At 33.9% G+C, this 15000-nt stretch overlaps 1 protein-coding gene across 1 annotated transcript in view; it reads left to right on the plus strand.

Moving 5' to 3' along the window:
- The window catches only part of LOC144970304 (uncharacterized), a 40517-nt gene that overhangs the window by 4999 nt on the left and 20518 nt on the right, over positions 1-15000 (plus strand). Inside the window, exons 3-6 of the mRNA XM_078909795.1 lie at positions 831-990; positions 1400-1554; positions 2800-2920; positions 6638-6850. Coding sequence (XP_078765921.1) covers positions 831-990; positions 1400-1554; positions 2800-2920; positions 6638-6850 — 649 coding nt within the window. The remainder of the gene's footprint in view (positions 1-830; positions 991-1399; positions 1555-2799; positions 2921-6637; positions 6851-15000) is intronic.

Consider the following 15000-nt stretch of genomic DNA (forward strand, 5'->3'; position numbering starts at 1 on the left):
GACTCACAAAGGAGATGGTTTCGATCTCCGGTTGAGTCAATATCTATCTATGCATGGTGAAAATCTCGGATGGTGAAAATGTTTGAACTGAGATATTGCCAAGTTTAGTTAGAAGGTCAATTTTTATCCAAAATGAGTTCTTGTCATAACTCATTAAATCAACCCTTTTTGAACATCTTCTGGAAATATCAAAGCTTAATTTCACTTCAAAATATATGTTACAGATAGTCAAGTTGAAAAAGTATGAAATTTGAGAAAAGTTTCCCATACATCTGCCCATAACTTCATGAAAAATCACCCGATTTACTTCAAATAAAAATTAAAATGCTCTGTTAAGCAAATTCTTTCAGAAAATGCAAAAAAATGTAAATCCAAAATTTTCACCTTTTGACTGCTCGTGTCATGCATTGACACAAATAAGGTCGCAAAGGATGTGAACGTAAAACAATAGCTTTAAAATATTAGATTCAATATACTTTGGACAACATGGGTGATTCCTGTTGACATCAGACATCGTTTTTGATGGATCATCTATATTCCCTCATGGAATGCCTAGGCGACAGTATCTAATGATGTCTTGGAGTAAAGATAAATAGGAGAAGGTTCAAGATTTCAGTTGTACTTAATTACTTATCCGAACCAGCGACCACCTGAGCTCTAGCCCTTCGGTCTAGATTTCAGTTGTAAATAGGCCAACAGCCAATTCAGATAACCAGAGTGGGTCGAGGCATTGAAATGCGAACCGTGTTCTTAATTATAAAGTAGAGATTTCTTTTAAAGTGCTATGCATTTTGTTGTTGTTGTTGTTGTTGTTGTTGTTGTTGTTGAAGGCTGCGTGGGGTCCTTGGGGTGACTGGTCGGAGTGCACTGCCCAATGCAACAAAGGCGGCTTCAGCCTCAGGAGAAGATCATGTGACACTCTTCCGGACATCCCGTGTGAAGGGAACAGCATTGACGTCACTGATTGTAAAACAGGGATCAAATGTCAAGGTCAGATAATTTTTTAAATTAACCATTGATGCCATCAATTCAATAATATTTTTGATTTGTTTATTAATATTTTGTTTTTTGTTGTTTTTTTTTTTTAATCAGGATTTTCCCTCTTTCTCCCTAAACTGAGCAATGCTGTAGAACATCTCAAAATTCATGACAGAAAAAGTATGCGGTTGAAAATGTGGTTGATATAAGGAAAAGATTTATTTATTTATTTATTCATTCATCTATCTATCTATCTATCTATCTATCTATCTATCTATCTATCTATCTATCTATCTATCTATCTATCTATCTATCTATCTATCTATCTATCTATCTATCTATTCATTTATTTGCATAGCTTGTTAAAACGTGTTCAAATTCGCCATTTTCCTCAAATTTTCGAATTTCTCATTTAATTCAGCGATCTGGCAACCTTGGAGTGACTGGGGTCCGTGCTCAGTAACGTGTGGCGAAGGTGTGCATGCCCGAGTACGTACGTGTACTACTCAGGATGTTTTGAGAAGTTGCAAGGGGAAAGCAAGCGAATTCCACAACTGTAAGATGCAACCATGCAGAGTAAGTCTATAAAATAAGATGATGTAAAATTTGACCTACATACATACGTCTATAGAATAATATATATATTACGACACGCGCCTGCCAACTTTGATAGTCATCATCATCATCCTCATCCTCCTCATCGTCATCATCATCATTATCATCATCATTATCGCTGCCGTCGGCGTCGTCGTCTTCACCAAAACCACCACACCAACCAAGCTCTTTTTTCGGGTTGGGGGGGGGGGGGGGCATCATAATTCGTTTGATACATAAAGGCAAAAGATGACATAATGTTGAAGGGTATAATTTTTAACTGGCAGCAACAACAATATATCAAAGAGCTATATTATATCGGACCCATCGCTTCAGATTCAAGGTCGTTTCTACGCTAAAATGACATTTACAGTCAATAACAAGCAGCTTGGGTTACATTTCTATGCTTTATTGCGGAGAAATGTGCGAGAAGCTAAAATTGTATATTTCCCATTATTCTTATTGAAAATTCACATTTCGGCATCTGTTTGAAGCCAACATAGTCCTAGTACCGATTTGAGGCCGTGAATTATGATGATTTAATATTGTAGATGGAAAGAAATTGACGTCATTTAGTTCTTTGTTGTTGTTTTCAACAAGCCATTTCAATGATTAGATCTCACTAAATGCTTTCGATCAGACTATGTATAAACGTTTACGGTTACACATAGATTTGTGTTTCGGTACGTTATATACGGGTGGCGGATGATGTGAGTTTTTTACCTATGCGCATAGCATCTATAATGAAAGAAGAGGTGGGAAGGCACAAGTCAACAGGCCAGCAGGACTATAGAAGGAACGAAGTTGACGTCATTCAGCTCTTGGTTACTATTTTTAGACAGCCTGTTTGTGATATCTTCTTAGTAAATTATATCAATCAGATAATAAACGTTGAAGGTTACATACAGATTTGTGTCTTGGTATGTTTAATTTGGCTGGCGGATCATTTGACTATTTTACCTAAATGCATAGCAGCAATATCGTTATCACCCTTGACATTTCATTAATTCTAACCACGACTTCCATCATTGAACGTCCACTGAGTTCCTTTCTAAACTCTTACTAGAGTGATAATGGAGAGGCTTCGAATGGGAACAATACCGACAACAGACCATTGTCTGTATGGTTCTCATTCGAAGCCTCTCCATTATCATTATCACTCTTTCTGTGAGTATTTTCACGATCCCAGGCTTCAGGCAGCCCCCACCGCTCTCTAACCTCTTTCAGCTTGTCGACGGCGAAAACGACACGGCGGTGGCTGGTTACCCCATCTCCGCAGAAAAACCTGACCACAGTCATCTTGCTCCAGTTGCAGTCAGCATTGCGGCGTTGGGCGCACACGGGAAAAGTATACTCTCGTCTGTGTTTTTTGTTGTTGTTTTTTTTTTTGTTTGTTTGTTTTGTTGTTTGTTTGTTTTTTGTTTTTTGTTTTTTTTGTTTGTTGTTGTTTTGTTTTATTCTTTTTGTTTGTTTATTATTTTTTTTTTTTGTGTATGATTTTATATTGAGCATGAACTTTTAATATAGATGTATGAATATCCAAAAACTTCAGGACAAAAATAGTTGAAAATGTGGTTGAGATAAGGAAACTGTTGATTTTTATTATAATATTTAAAGATTTTTGTGCGTGATATTACATGTAATTCTTTTTTTTTTCTTTGATTTTGTTTGTTTGTTTAGTTTGTTTTGTTTTGTTTTTTTGTTTTTTTTTTTGGGGGGGGGGGGGGTTTGGGTTTTTTTTTTGTATTTTGTTTTCGTTGTGACTTGTGTTTTTTATAAAGTTATATGTATATGGCGCTTTACGTAATAGAAACTAACCAAAACAACAATTTCATGACAAAACATAATAAGCATGCACATAGAAACAAATTATTGGCTCCAAATCCTTCGTAAAAGAAATAAGACTTACGGAACAACTCAGACTTCAGAAATTTCCTGAAAGATGATAGACTGTCACCGGACAATGTCTAAGGGGTGCGTGCACCCCATAGGCGTGGAGCAATAGAGAGGGTGGGGTGGGGGCGGGGGGGCGGGGGGGGGAGCTATTTCACTAAAAGTGGATCTCGGGGTGGTAACCTCTATGAGTTGGGACATGAGATGATCTTTAGTTTATATCATTCGATTAGTCTTTGCAAATATTCAGGTACTAATCCATTTAAAGACCTAAAGACATATCTAGCATAATACACAATTCGAATTATATCCTATACGTCACAACAAGCCTTGGTACACATACTCGCAGGTCTGATAACTGAACACAATTATGGGCTCGATTTAACATTGTTGTAATGGACAATATCTTGTGTTGGTTTGATAGTATTTCCATAACAACAATGAGCCCATAACAATTTGGACTATAAATCAGACCTGTAAATAAGTCCACGTTGCGAAAAGCCAATGCAATACGCTTCAACAGTCGTAACGTCACTTCCCTCATAATGACTCACAGTAACTTAGTTACTGGCTCTAAACTACCGGAACAATGGCGGACGCCCTTATGAAATATTTCTCCGACGAGCATAAAAGCGTATCCTGAGGGGAAAAAACACATTATAAATCCGATCATGTTTTGACTTTTACACATTCTGATCACAAGACATATGAAAAGTTCTAGCCAGCATGAAGAATAAAAAGTGCAGATTTTCTTTGTTTAGAACCACGATGGCCGCCGTTGTTGGGCGACATGACATCAGACTATTGAATCCAATTTCTAAAGAACTGGTGTTACACGGTCCCTCTTTTTTACTTTTTAAAATCGATGAATTAAGATGACCTTCAATTTCCAAATAAATTATTTCTTCTTCGTTCCCGTCACGTCACATGGTCAGTCCGGTCTGGTGAATGAAGCCCACAGTGGTCCTGAGGTCGTCCTCACTGCCGTACAGCTTCTTTGAGTATGGGGTTGGATCAGGCCAGAAGTTCCTTCTCAACTGGTTGTACCTTGGACATTCCATTAGGACATGATGTCCATTTTCATTTTCAAGTCCGCAGTCACATTGTCCAGAGGCACCTGCTCTGGACATCCTCCACATATGTTCCTTTAACTGGTTGTGTCCAGTTCTCAGTCTGAAGATGATGACCTGTTCCTTTCTGTTGAGCACCTTGATTGGGTCATTCATGTTGTATTCTGGGTGCTTCTCTCTCCATCTCTGAGACTGGATAAATTTGGCCATTTTGTTAATTTCTCCTGTTGAGTACATTGGGGAGGGTTGCTGCATGCGACTGCCTGCCTTTGCCAGTTGGTCAGCGATCTGATTTCCAAGTATCCCACAGTGTCCTGGAATCCACTGCAGTACAATGTTGGTAAACTTGCTTAGCTTCATGAGGTCTTCCACCAAGGCGTCTATATCATCCGCAAAGGACATCATTATATCCTCCAGAATTTTCTTAGCATCTGTTAAAATCACTATGTGTCTTGGCTTTTCATTTTCTGAGAGGATTTGCTTAACAGCTTCATAAATAAATTATTTAACCTTTGACATCAAAGCAGTCTCCTCAAGGTCATTTAAATCTATCGATATATGTGACTCATCGCCTCAGTCCGGGTATTATGTCGGGGTAAAACAAATGCCAAAGAGTCAATAATTGAAAGTTAATATGATCAGAAATATGAAATAATATTGGTTCTTCGTACTCTCCAATACGATATCCAATCTCCTCAATAAAACATATAAACACAACCCAAGTCTGATATTCTCGGCTGAGACTTCCGAAGCATGTGTGAGAGATTTTGACAAGTCGAGGGTTATTTTTAATCGATCGATACTTGAAGGACGAGTTTTTTGCCCAACATTATTTTAAAAATGTGTTTTGACAGAGTAAGACACCTACTATTCCGATGGACTAAGCCAATCCGTTATTTATTTATTTATTTATTCATTTATTTATAATTATCATCATCATCGTCGTCATCATCATCATCATCATCATCATCATCATCATCATCATCATCACCATCATCATCATCATCATCATCATCATCATCATCATCATCATCAGCATTATTATTATATTATTATTATTATTATTATTATTATTATTATTATTATTATTATTATTATTATATTATGTTAATTATTATATTATTTTATTATTATTATTATTATTATTATTATTATTATTATTATTATTATTATTATTATTATTATTATTATTATTATTATATTATTACTATTATCATCATCATCATCATCTCATCATCATCATCATCATCATCATCATTATTATTATTATTATTATTATTATTATTATTATTATTATTATTATTATTATTATTATTATTATATTATTATTTTTTTTTTTTTTTTTTTTTTTAATTTTTTTTTTATTTTTTTTTATTTTTTTATTTTATTTATTCTTTTTTTTTTTAAACATTTTTTAAAAACATATTTTTTGCCAAATTAAGAGTTATCAGATTGTTTTACATTTGCCGTTGTATTGTAATATATATCGCGCAGTTAATAAATTCCATATCAGAATGTAATCATTGTGATATTATGATTATCAATCTTACTTTCAGAGCTTTTATGAATCATACAGTACTCGCTGGATTCCATCATGCTCTCGGAGAAGCCAAAATGAGTGTTGGAATATTTTTTTTTAATCACAATTTTGTAGTTTATCTTGAAAGAATCGGTGAAGAAGTTCCATGTATTCGTATAGAGACTTTGAGTTTGATATTAGTTCTTCTCCATTGGAGTAGATTCCCCAACCGGCTGGTTGTAGCAGCTTTATTGGGACCTGAATATATTATTGATAACGACCACGCAATCAAATACTGCTGTATGTAGATTAACTCAGTCAACCCTAACACCGATTATATACGTAGTTTACTAGGGTTACTTTTACCCCATGCCTATTTATTACATTTTTATGAGACAAATTATAGGCCTAGAATCAAAGATAATGTTTTTAGTTGTTTTGCATGTTAATTATAGTTGAATAAAACCATCTATGCATATTCTCATTTTTAATACATTTTTTCCAATTTTGGAAAGTAGCAAAAATCTCTAGGATTGAGTGATTTCAGTCCTTATTTTATTATTTTGATTTCTCGTCCCTGAAGGCCGCAAGCAATACCAGTTTACACCATGGTCAAGGTGGAGTGCTTGCTCCAATTCCTGTGGCAAGGGATCCAAGAGAAGAGGGAGACAATGCCGTGACGTCACCAAAGTCCCTCCCCTTCGAGTCCCGGTCAGGCATTGTGGAGGTGGCTTGACGTTACAGAGCCGTCCCTGCACTGGCGATTGTAATGCCAAACCCGTTGCAGTCGATGCAGGTAAATAATGATTATTACTCGTCCATGATCGTAATAATAGTAATTATAATTATAATAAAATGTGCAATAATTATGGCGATGATAAAAAAATGATGCTTACAAAACTAATGATAATGATGATGATGGTGGTGATTACGATGGTACTACTATACTATACTTTATTTACTACACCAACACACTACTACTCATACTATCTACTATATCTATCCATATATCTACTTTATATATATATCTACTATATATCTAATTATTATACTACTTATTACTATACTATACTCTCTCATACATCACACTACAATACTACTACTACATACTCATTACTACTACTACTATTACTACTCTATATTATTACTATACTACTACTCTATTACTACTATTATTCATTATATTATATACTACTTACTATTAACTATATATTTTTATATCTACTTACTTACTATACTACTTTTACTACATACTATTTTATCCTAACACTAATTACATTATTTACTACTTACTCCTATTATAACTATACTACTACACATAATAAACTCCTACTCACAATTAAACTACATTTACTACTATCATTACTACTTACTTTCTAAACTTTTAATCTACTATACTCTACTACACATACTCTACGAGTAACCAACTAGTATATACTATACACACATACTATTATCTACTAAACTACATCTCACTATCATACTAACTTACTATATTACTATTATCTTCTCATATACTATTACACTGTTATACTACTTATTGGGACTACTACTACTACTATTATACACATGCATCAACTACTACTATTAATAACTCACACTACACATATACTTACTATTACTACATCCTACTAACTATTTTATGAACAAATACTACTCTATACACTAACTAATTTCTATTTATCATTTACTATATTATTACTAAACACATCTACATATTACTCATTAATACATTTTCCAATTTCTAAATAGCAAAATCTCTAGTTGAGTATTCTAGTCCTTATATATTACTATATTGATTTACTACTACTAAGCCGCAACTAACTACATTTACACTCAAGTGATGCTATGCTACACATTCCTACTGGCAGGATCACAAAAGAGACACTGCTACTCACACTAAATCCTCCCTTCACCGTCATGGCATTGATCTTACGTTACACGTCCTCACTATTGTACATGCACTACCTGCATCGATAGCTACATAATGTACTACTCGTCATACTCTATAATAACTAATATATAAAATGTGAATATTATGGCGTGATAAAAACTATGCATGCTTACTAAAACTATGACTACTATATAGTGTATTACAGTATACTACTACTACTACTACTACAACTACTATACTACACACACATACTACTTACTACTACTATCTACTACTACATACTACTACTACTACTACTACTACTACTACTCTACTACTAACTACTACTACTACTACTACTACTACTACTACTACTATACTACTATACTACTACTACTACTACTACTACTACTACTACTACTACTACTACTACTACTACTACTACTACTACTTACTACTACTATACTACTACTATACTACTATACTACTACTACTACATACTACTACTACTACTACTACTACTACTACTATACTACTACTACTACTACTACTACTTACTACTACTACTACTACTACTACTACTACTACTACTACTACTACTACTACTACTACTACTACTACTATATACTACTACTACTATACTACTACTACTACTACTACTATACTACTACTACTACTACTTACTAACTACTTACTACTATACTACTAACTATTTACACTACTACTACTATACTACTACTACTACTATTAAACTACTACTACTACTAACTACTACTTACTACTACTATTACACTACTACTACTACTACCACTACTACTACTACACTACTACTATTACTACTACATACTACTACTACTATACTACTACTACAATACTATTACTACTACTACTACTACTACTACTACTACTACTACTCTACTACTACTACTATACTACTATTACCTACTACTACTACTATACTACTACTACTACTACTACTACTACTACTACTACTACTACTACTACTACTACTACTACTACTATACTACACTTACTACTACTACTACTACTATTACTACACTACTACTATCTACTACTACTACTACTACTACTCACTACTACTTACTATAATACTACTACTATTACACTACTATACTACTACTACTACTACTATATACTATACTACTACTAACTACTACTATCTACTACTACTACTACTACTACTACTACTACTACACACTACTACTACTACTACTACTTTCTATACTACTAAATACATACTAAACTACTACTACTACTACTAACTACTACTACTACTACTACTACTACTACTATACACTACTACTACTACTACTACTACTACTACTACTACTACTACTACTACTACTACTACTATACTACTACTACTACTACTACTACTACTACTACTACTACTACTACTACTACTACTACTACTACTACTACTACTACTACTACTACTACATACTACTACTACTACTACTACTACTACTACTATTTACTACTACTACTACTACTACTACTACTACTACTACTACTATTACTACTACTACTACTACTACTACCTTACTACTACTACTACTACTATTACACTACTACTACTACTACTACTACTACACTACTACTACTACTACTACTACTACTACTACTACTACTACTACTACTACTACACTACTACTACTATACTACTACTACTAACTACTACTACTTATACTACTACTACTATTTACTACTATACTACTATACTACTACTACTACTACTACTACTACTACTACTACTACTACTATACTACTAACTACTACTACTACTACTACTACTTACTATTATCTACTTACTATACTACTATCTACTACTACTACTACTACTACTACTACTACTACTAACTACTACTACTTACTATTACTACTACTTACTACTATTAACTACTACTACTACTATACTACTACTACTACTACTACTACTACTACTACTACTACTACTACTACTACTATTACTACTACTATACTACTATTACTACTACTACTACTACTACTACTACTACATACTACTACTACTACTACTACTATACTATCTACTACTACTACTACTACTACTACTACTACTATACTACTATACTACTACTATTATACTACTACTACTACTACTACTACTACTACTACTACTATACTACTACTATTACTACTACTACTACTACTATACTACTACTACACTACTACTACTACTACTACTACTACTTACATACTACTACTACTACTACTACTATCTACTAACTACTACTATACTATACTACTACTATACTACTACTACTATACTACTATACTACTACTACTACTACATACTATACTACTACTACTACTACTACTACTACTACTACTACTACTACTACTACTATTACTACTACTACTATACTACTACTACTACTACTACTACTACTACTTACTACTATACTACTACTACTACTATTATTACTACTACTTACTACTATACTACTACTACTACTAACTACTACTACTATACTACTACTACTACTACTACTACTACCTACTACTATCACTACTATACTACTACTACTACTACTACTACTACTACTACTACTACTACTACTACTACTACTACTACTACTACTACTACTACTACTACTACTATTACTACTACTACTACTACCACTACTACTACTACTACTACTACTACTAGATTTCCGGTGGCGCTCAATGGCGACGCTTGGTTTTTCATTGCTCTGTTGTTCATCAGTAAAAGTTTGTATTCTTGTGTTATTATCTGCCATCGTTTTTGTATATGGACTTATTATTTGTAATTGGAATACAGGTATGACTATATTTAAATATTTCTATTTGTGGTACCTATTTCAATAATGTGTAGAGCATGAAAAGTTACAACGAGTGAACAATGTTGTTGTGTTCGAAATAAAAACAATATGGCGACCGTCGTCTACACAAAAAACGAATTGCTTGATATTGGACAAACAACAATCAAAACAAATGATCGAAAAGGTTTTATTGTTTCAATCAAGAAAAGAAAAAGAGGAAAACGTGGAGGCGTCAAGCAAAGAATTCGAAGAACTGGTAAAGTACCACTACCTATGATTATACTTTCAAACGTTCGATCTATCAGAAACAAAGCGGACAATATTAGCGCGTTGTGTAAATTTGATCCTGATTATGAAAACTCAAGCATACTGTGTTTTACAGAGTCATGGCTTTCAGACTTAGATACAGATAAAAGTGTAGAATTGGAAAATTTCATAATACATAGGCGTGACAGAGATAGCTCAATGACAGGAAAACAAAAAGGTGGTGGTATTTTGTGTATGTCAACAAAAACTGGTGCAAAAGCTGTCGAACTACACGTTCATTATGTGAAAAGGACATCGAGCTCATTTCCCTCTCTCTTAGACCCCACTATTTACCTCGGGAATTCCCACTTATTTATGTCATTGCTGTGTACGTCCCTCCTGATGCGAATGCTAACACAGCTTTACGGGTAATTGAGGAGGAATCATTTAATTTTTTAAGAAAACATCCTGATGCCCCCGTAATAATTCTTGGTGATTTCAATCACTGCCCTCCTATAAATTCTTTTTATCAACACGTCTCTGTTCCTACCAGACGAGATAAAACCCTGGATCTGTGCTATACAAATATTAAAAATTCATACAGAAGCGTTCAAAAAGTAAAAATAGGAAATTCAGATCACAATAGTGTGTTGTTGATTCCAACCTACAAAACTAAATTAAGACAACATAAAGCGATTGTGAAAGAAACTCGTCTTTGGTCAACAGAAAATATAAACAAACTCCAAGGTTGTTTTGACTGCACAATATGGGATGAACTCATGTCTGATAACATGTCACTGGACGAATGGGTTGATGTTGTCACGTCTTATATTCATTTCTGTTGTGATTTGTGTGTGGACACTAAAAGGATTAAAATATTTAACAACAACAAACCTTGGGTCAACAAACGAGTTAAGTTATTTATAAATATGAAGAAAATCGCTCATATGAGTGGGGACAAAAACAAGCAGCACGAGGCAGAAAAACAATTAAAGAGGGTAATTTATGAAGAAAAACGTAAATATAAAGATAAAATGGAAACAAACCTTAAAAATTCAAATGCATCGCAGGCGTGGAGGATGATTAAAGAAATGGGTGGCGTTAACAACAAAAAGACAGATTTTAACAATGACACACATATGAATATCGAGGAATTAAATAAGTTTTACTGTCGATTCGACACCATTGACAACGTACTTTCAAAAATTAATATCATAACAAAAAATACGTCTCCTCCGCCAGAAATCGAAGAAGAGGCGGTCATCAATGTTCTTAAATTATGTAAAAAGAAAAAAGCACCAGGTCCAGATGGACTTAGTGGGGAACTCATTTCAAACTGTAACAACCAACTAGCTGTCCCTTTCTTGCCTATTTTCCAACGTTCAATAGATGAACAGAAAATCCCAATTATATGGAAAACATCGACTATAATTCCAGTACCCAAAAAGAATCCACCAACTCAGCTGAATGATTATAGACCTGTTGCTTTAACATCAATTATTATGAAATGTCTGGAAAAAATTCTGAAAAGAGAGCTGTTGCAATTTATATATGACCAACACATACTTGATCCATATCAGTTTGCCTACCAACAAAATCTTAGTGTGGAAGACGCACTCCTCACAGTGATGCATTCAATATCAAATCACTTGGATGTTTCACCCGCCAACTACTGCCGAATCCTATACGTCGATTTTTCGTCTGCCTTTAATGCCATGAAAACCAACATATTAATCAGTAAACTGCATGCTCTAAACCTTCCCCATTACCTCATCAACTGGTATAACAACTTTCTCATCGATCGCCCCCAACATGTCAGAGTAGGCTCAAATATATCATCAGTAAAAACTCTTTCAAACGGATGCCCACAAGGGTGTGTAAGCTCACCTCTACTTTACATCCTCTATACAAACGATTGTGTGGCTAGCTTTGATAACTGCCAACTCATCAAGTATGCTGATGACACCGCAATACTCGGCCTGCTCAATGATTCCATCTCCGAATTTAAATACACTGAGCAAGTTAGTAAATTCAGCAAATGGTGTGCCGATAACTGTCTAGAGCTCAATGTAACAAAAACAAAGGAACAACTGTTTGATCACAGAAAAATAGGAAAAAGAGGAAGACAAATAACAAAAATTAACAATCAGGCGGTTGAAACTGTTGAAACGTTTAAATACCTTGGTGTAATTATAGATAACAGTCTAAGATTTGAATCGCACACCAACAATGTCATCAAAAAATGTAACCAGCGCTTGTATATACTCAGAAAATTAAGGTCTTTCAATGTGAACAGAAAGACCATGATACAAATCTACAAGTCATTAATATTGAGTATCGTTTCGTTTGGCATCACAACGTGGTATGGAAGCTGTGGAACAAAAGAAAAATCCAAACTACATAGAACCCTCAGAGAGGCTTCAAAAATAATTAACACAGACCTTAGAAGCCTTGACACAACTTATATTAATGCAGTTGAGAAGAAATCTTTTAACATTATCAACGAAAAGAGGCATCCGCTGAACGAAAAATTCCAACTTCTGCGCTCCGGAAAACGGTATCTAGAAGCAAAATGTCGGACAAATCGACATAAGACAACCTTCATTCCAACCGCCATAAAATTAATTAACAAATCTTCTGTGGAAAAATGAGACAACCAATGAAAATAACGAGAAGCAGTGTCGTGAATCATCATCATCGACATTGCCGCCGTCGTTATCATCATCATCATCATCATCATCATCATCATCATCATCATCATCATCATCATCATCATTATCGTAGTCATCATCATCATCATCATCATCATCATCATCACAATTATTGCCATCTTCTTCTTAATATAAGACACTATATTTATAATATGGTTATCTGCTGTCCCAGCAAATATATCGTATCGTTCTATCTGTCTGTGTGTGTGTCTGTGTGTATGTATATATGTAAAGTATGTATGTATGTATGTATGTATGAATGTAGGCATGCATATACGATGATATGCTGGTTTGTATGTATGTCTGCATGTATGTATGTATGTATGTATGTATATGTGTTTGTATGTACGCTCATTTCTTTTGTATACATGTGTAGAAACAATGTGCAAGCGTGTATGTTCGTGTATGGCTGTGTCTGTATTTGTAAATGTGTTGATGTTCATACCATGAACCAAACTGAGCATTGTTTACCTCACATGAATTGCCTTTAATTTGGACAATAAAGATATTATTATTATTATTATTACTACTACTAACTATCTACTAACTACTACTATTAACTAATTACTACTACTACTACTACACTATTATCTACTACATATACTAAATACTACTATACATACTATCTACTAACTACTATACTACTACTTACTACTATTACTACTACTAACTACTACTACTACTACTACTACTACTATACTACTACTACTATACTACACTACTACTACTATCTACTACTACTACTATACTATATACTACTCTATACTACTACTACTACTACTACTACTACTACTACTATACACTACTACTACTATACTACATACTACTACTACTTACTAACTACTACTACTACTTACTACCTTACTATTACTAACTATACTACTTACTACTAACTACTACTAACTACTACTATACTCTACTACTATCTACTACTACTCATACTACTACTACTACTACTACTACTACTACTACTACTACTACTACTTACTACTACTACTACTACTACTACTACCATACTACTACTACTACTACTACACTCTACTACTACTACTACTATCTACACTAACTACTACTACTACATACTACTACTACTACTACTACTATCTACTACTACTACTACTACTACTACTACTACTTACTACTACTACTACTACTACTACTACTACTACTACTACACTACTACTACTCACTACTATCACTACTACTAAACTAACTACCTACTATTTACTACATACTCACTACTACTACTACTACTACTACTACAACACTACACTATACTAAACTACTACTA

This window comes from Berghia stephanieae, chromosome 4, assembly GCF_034508935.2.
Source record: "Berghia stephanieae isolate SIO BIC M18660-M18661 chromosome 4, UCSD_Bste_1.3, whole genome shotgun sequence".
NCBI classification, from domain to species: Eukaryota; Metazoa; Mollusca; class Gastropoda; order Nudibranchia; family Aeolidiidae; genus Berghia; species Berghia stephanieae.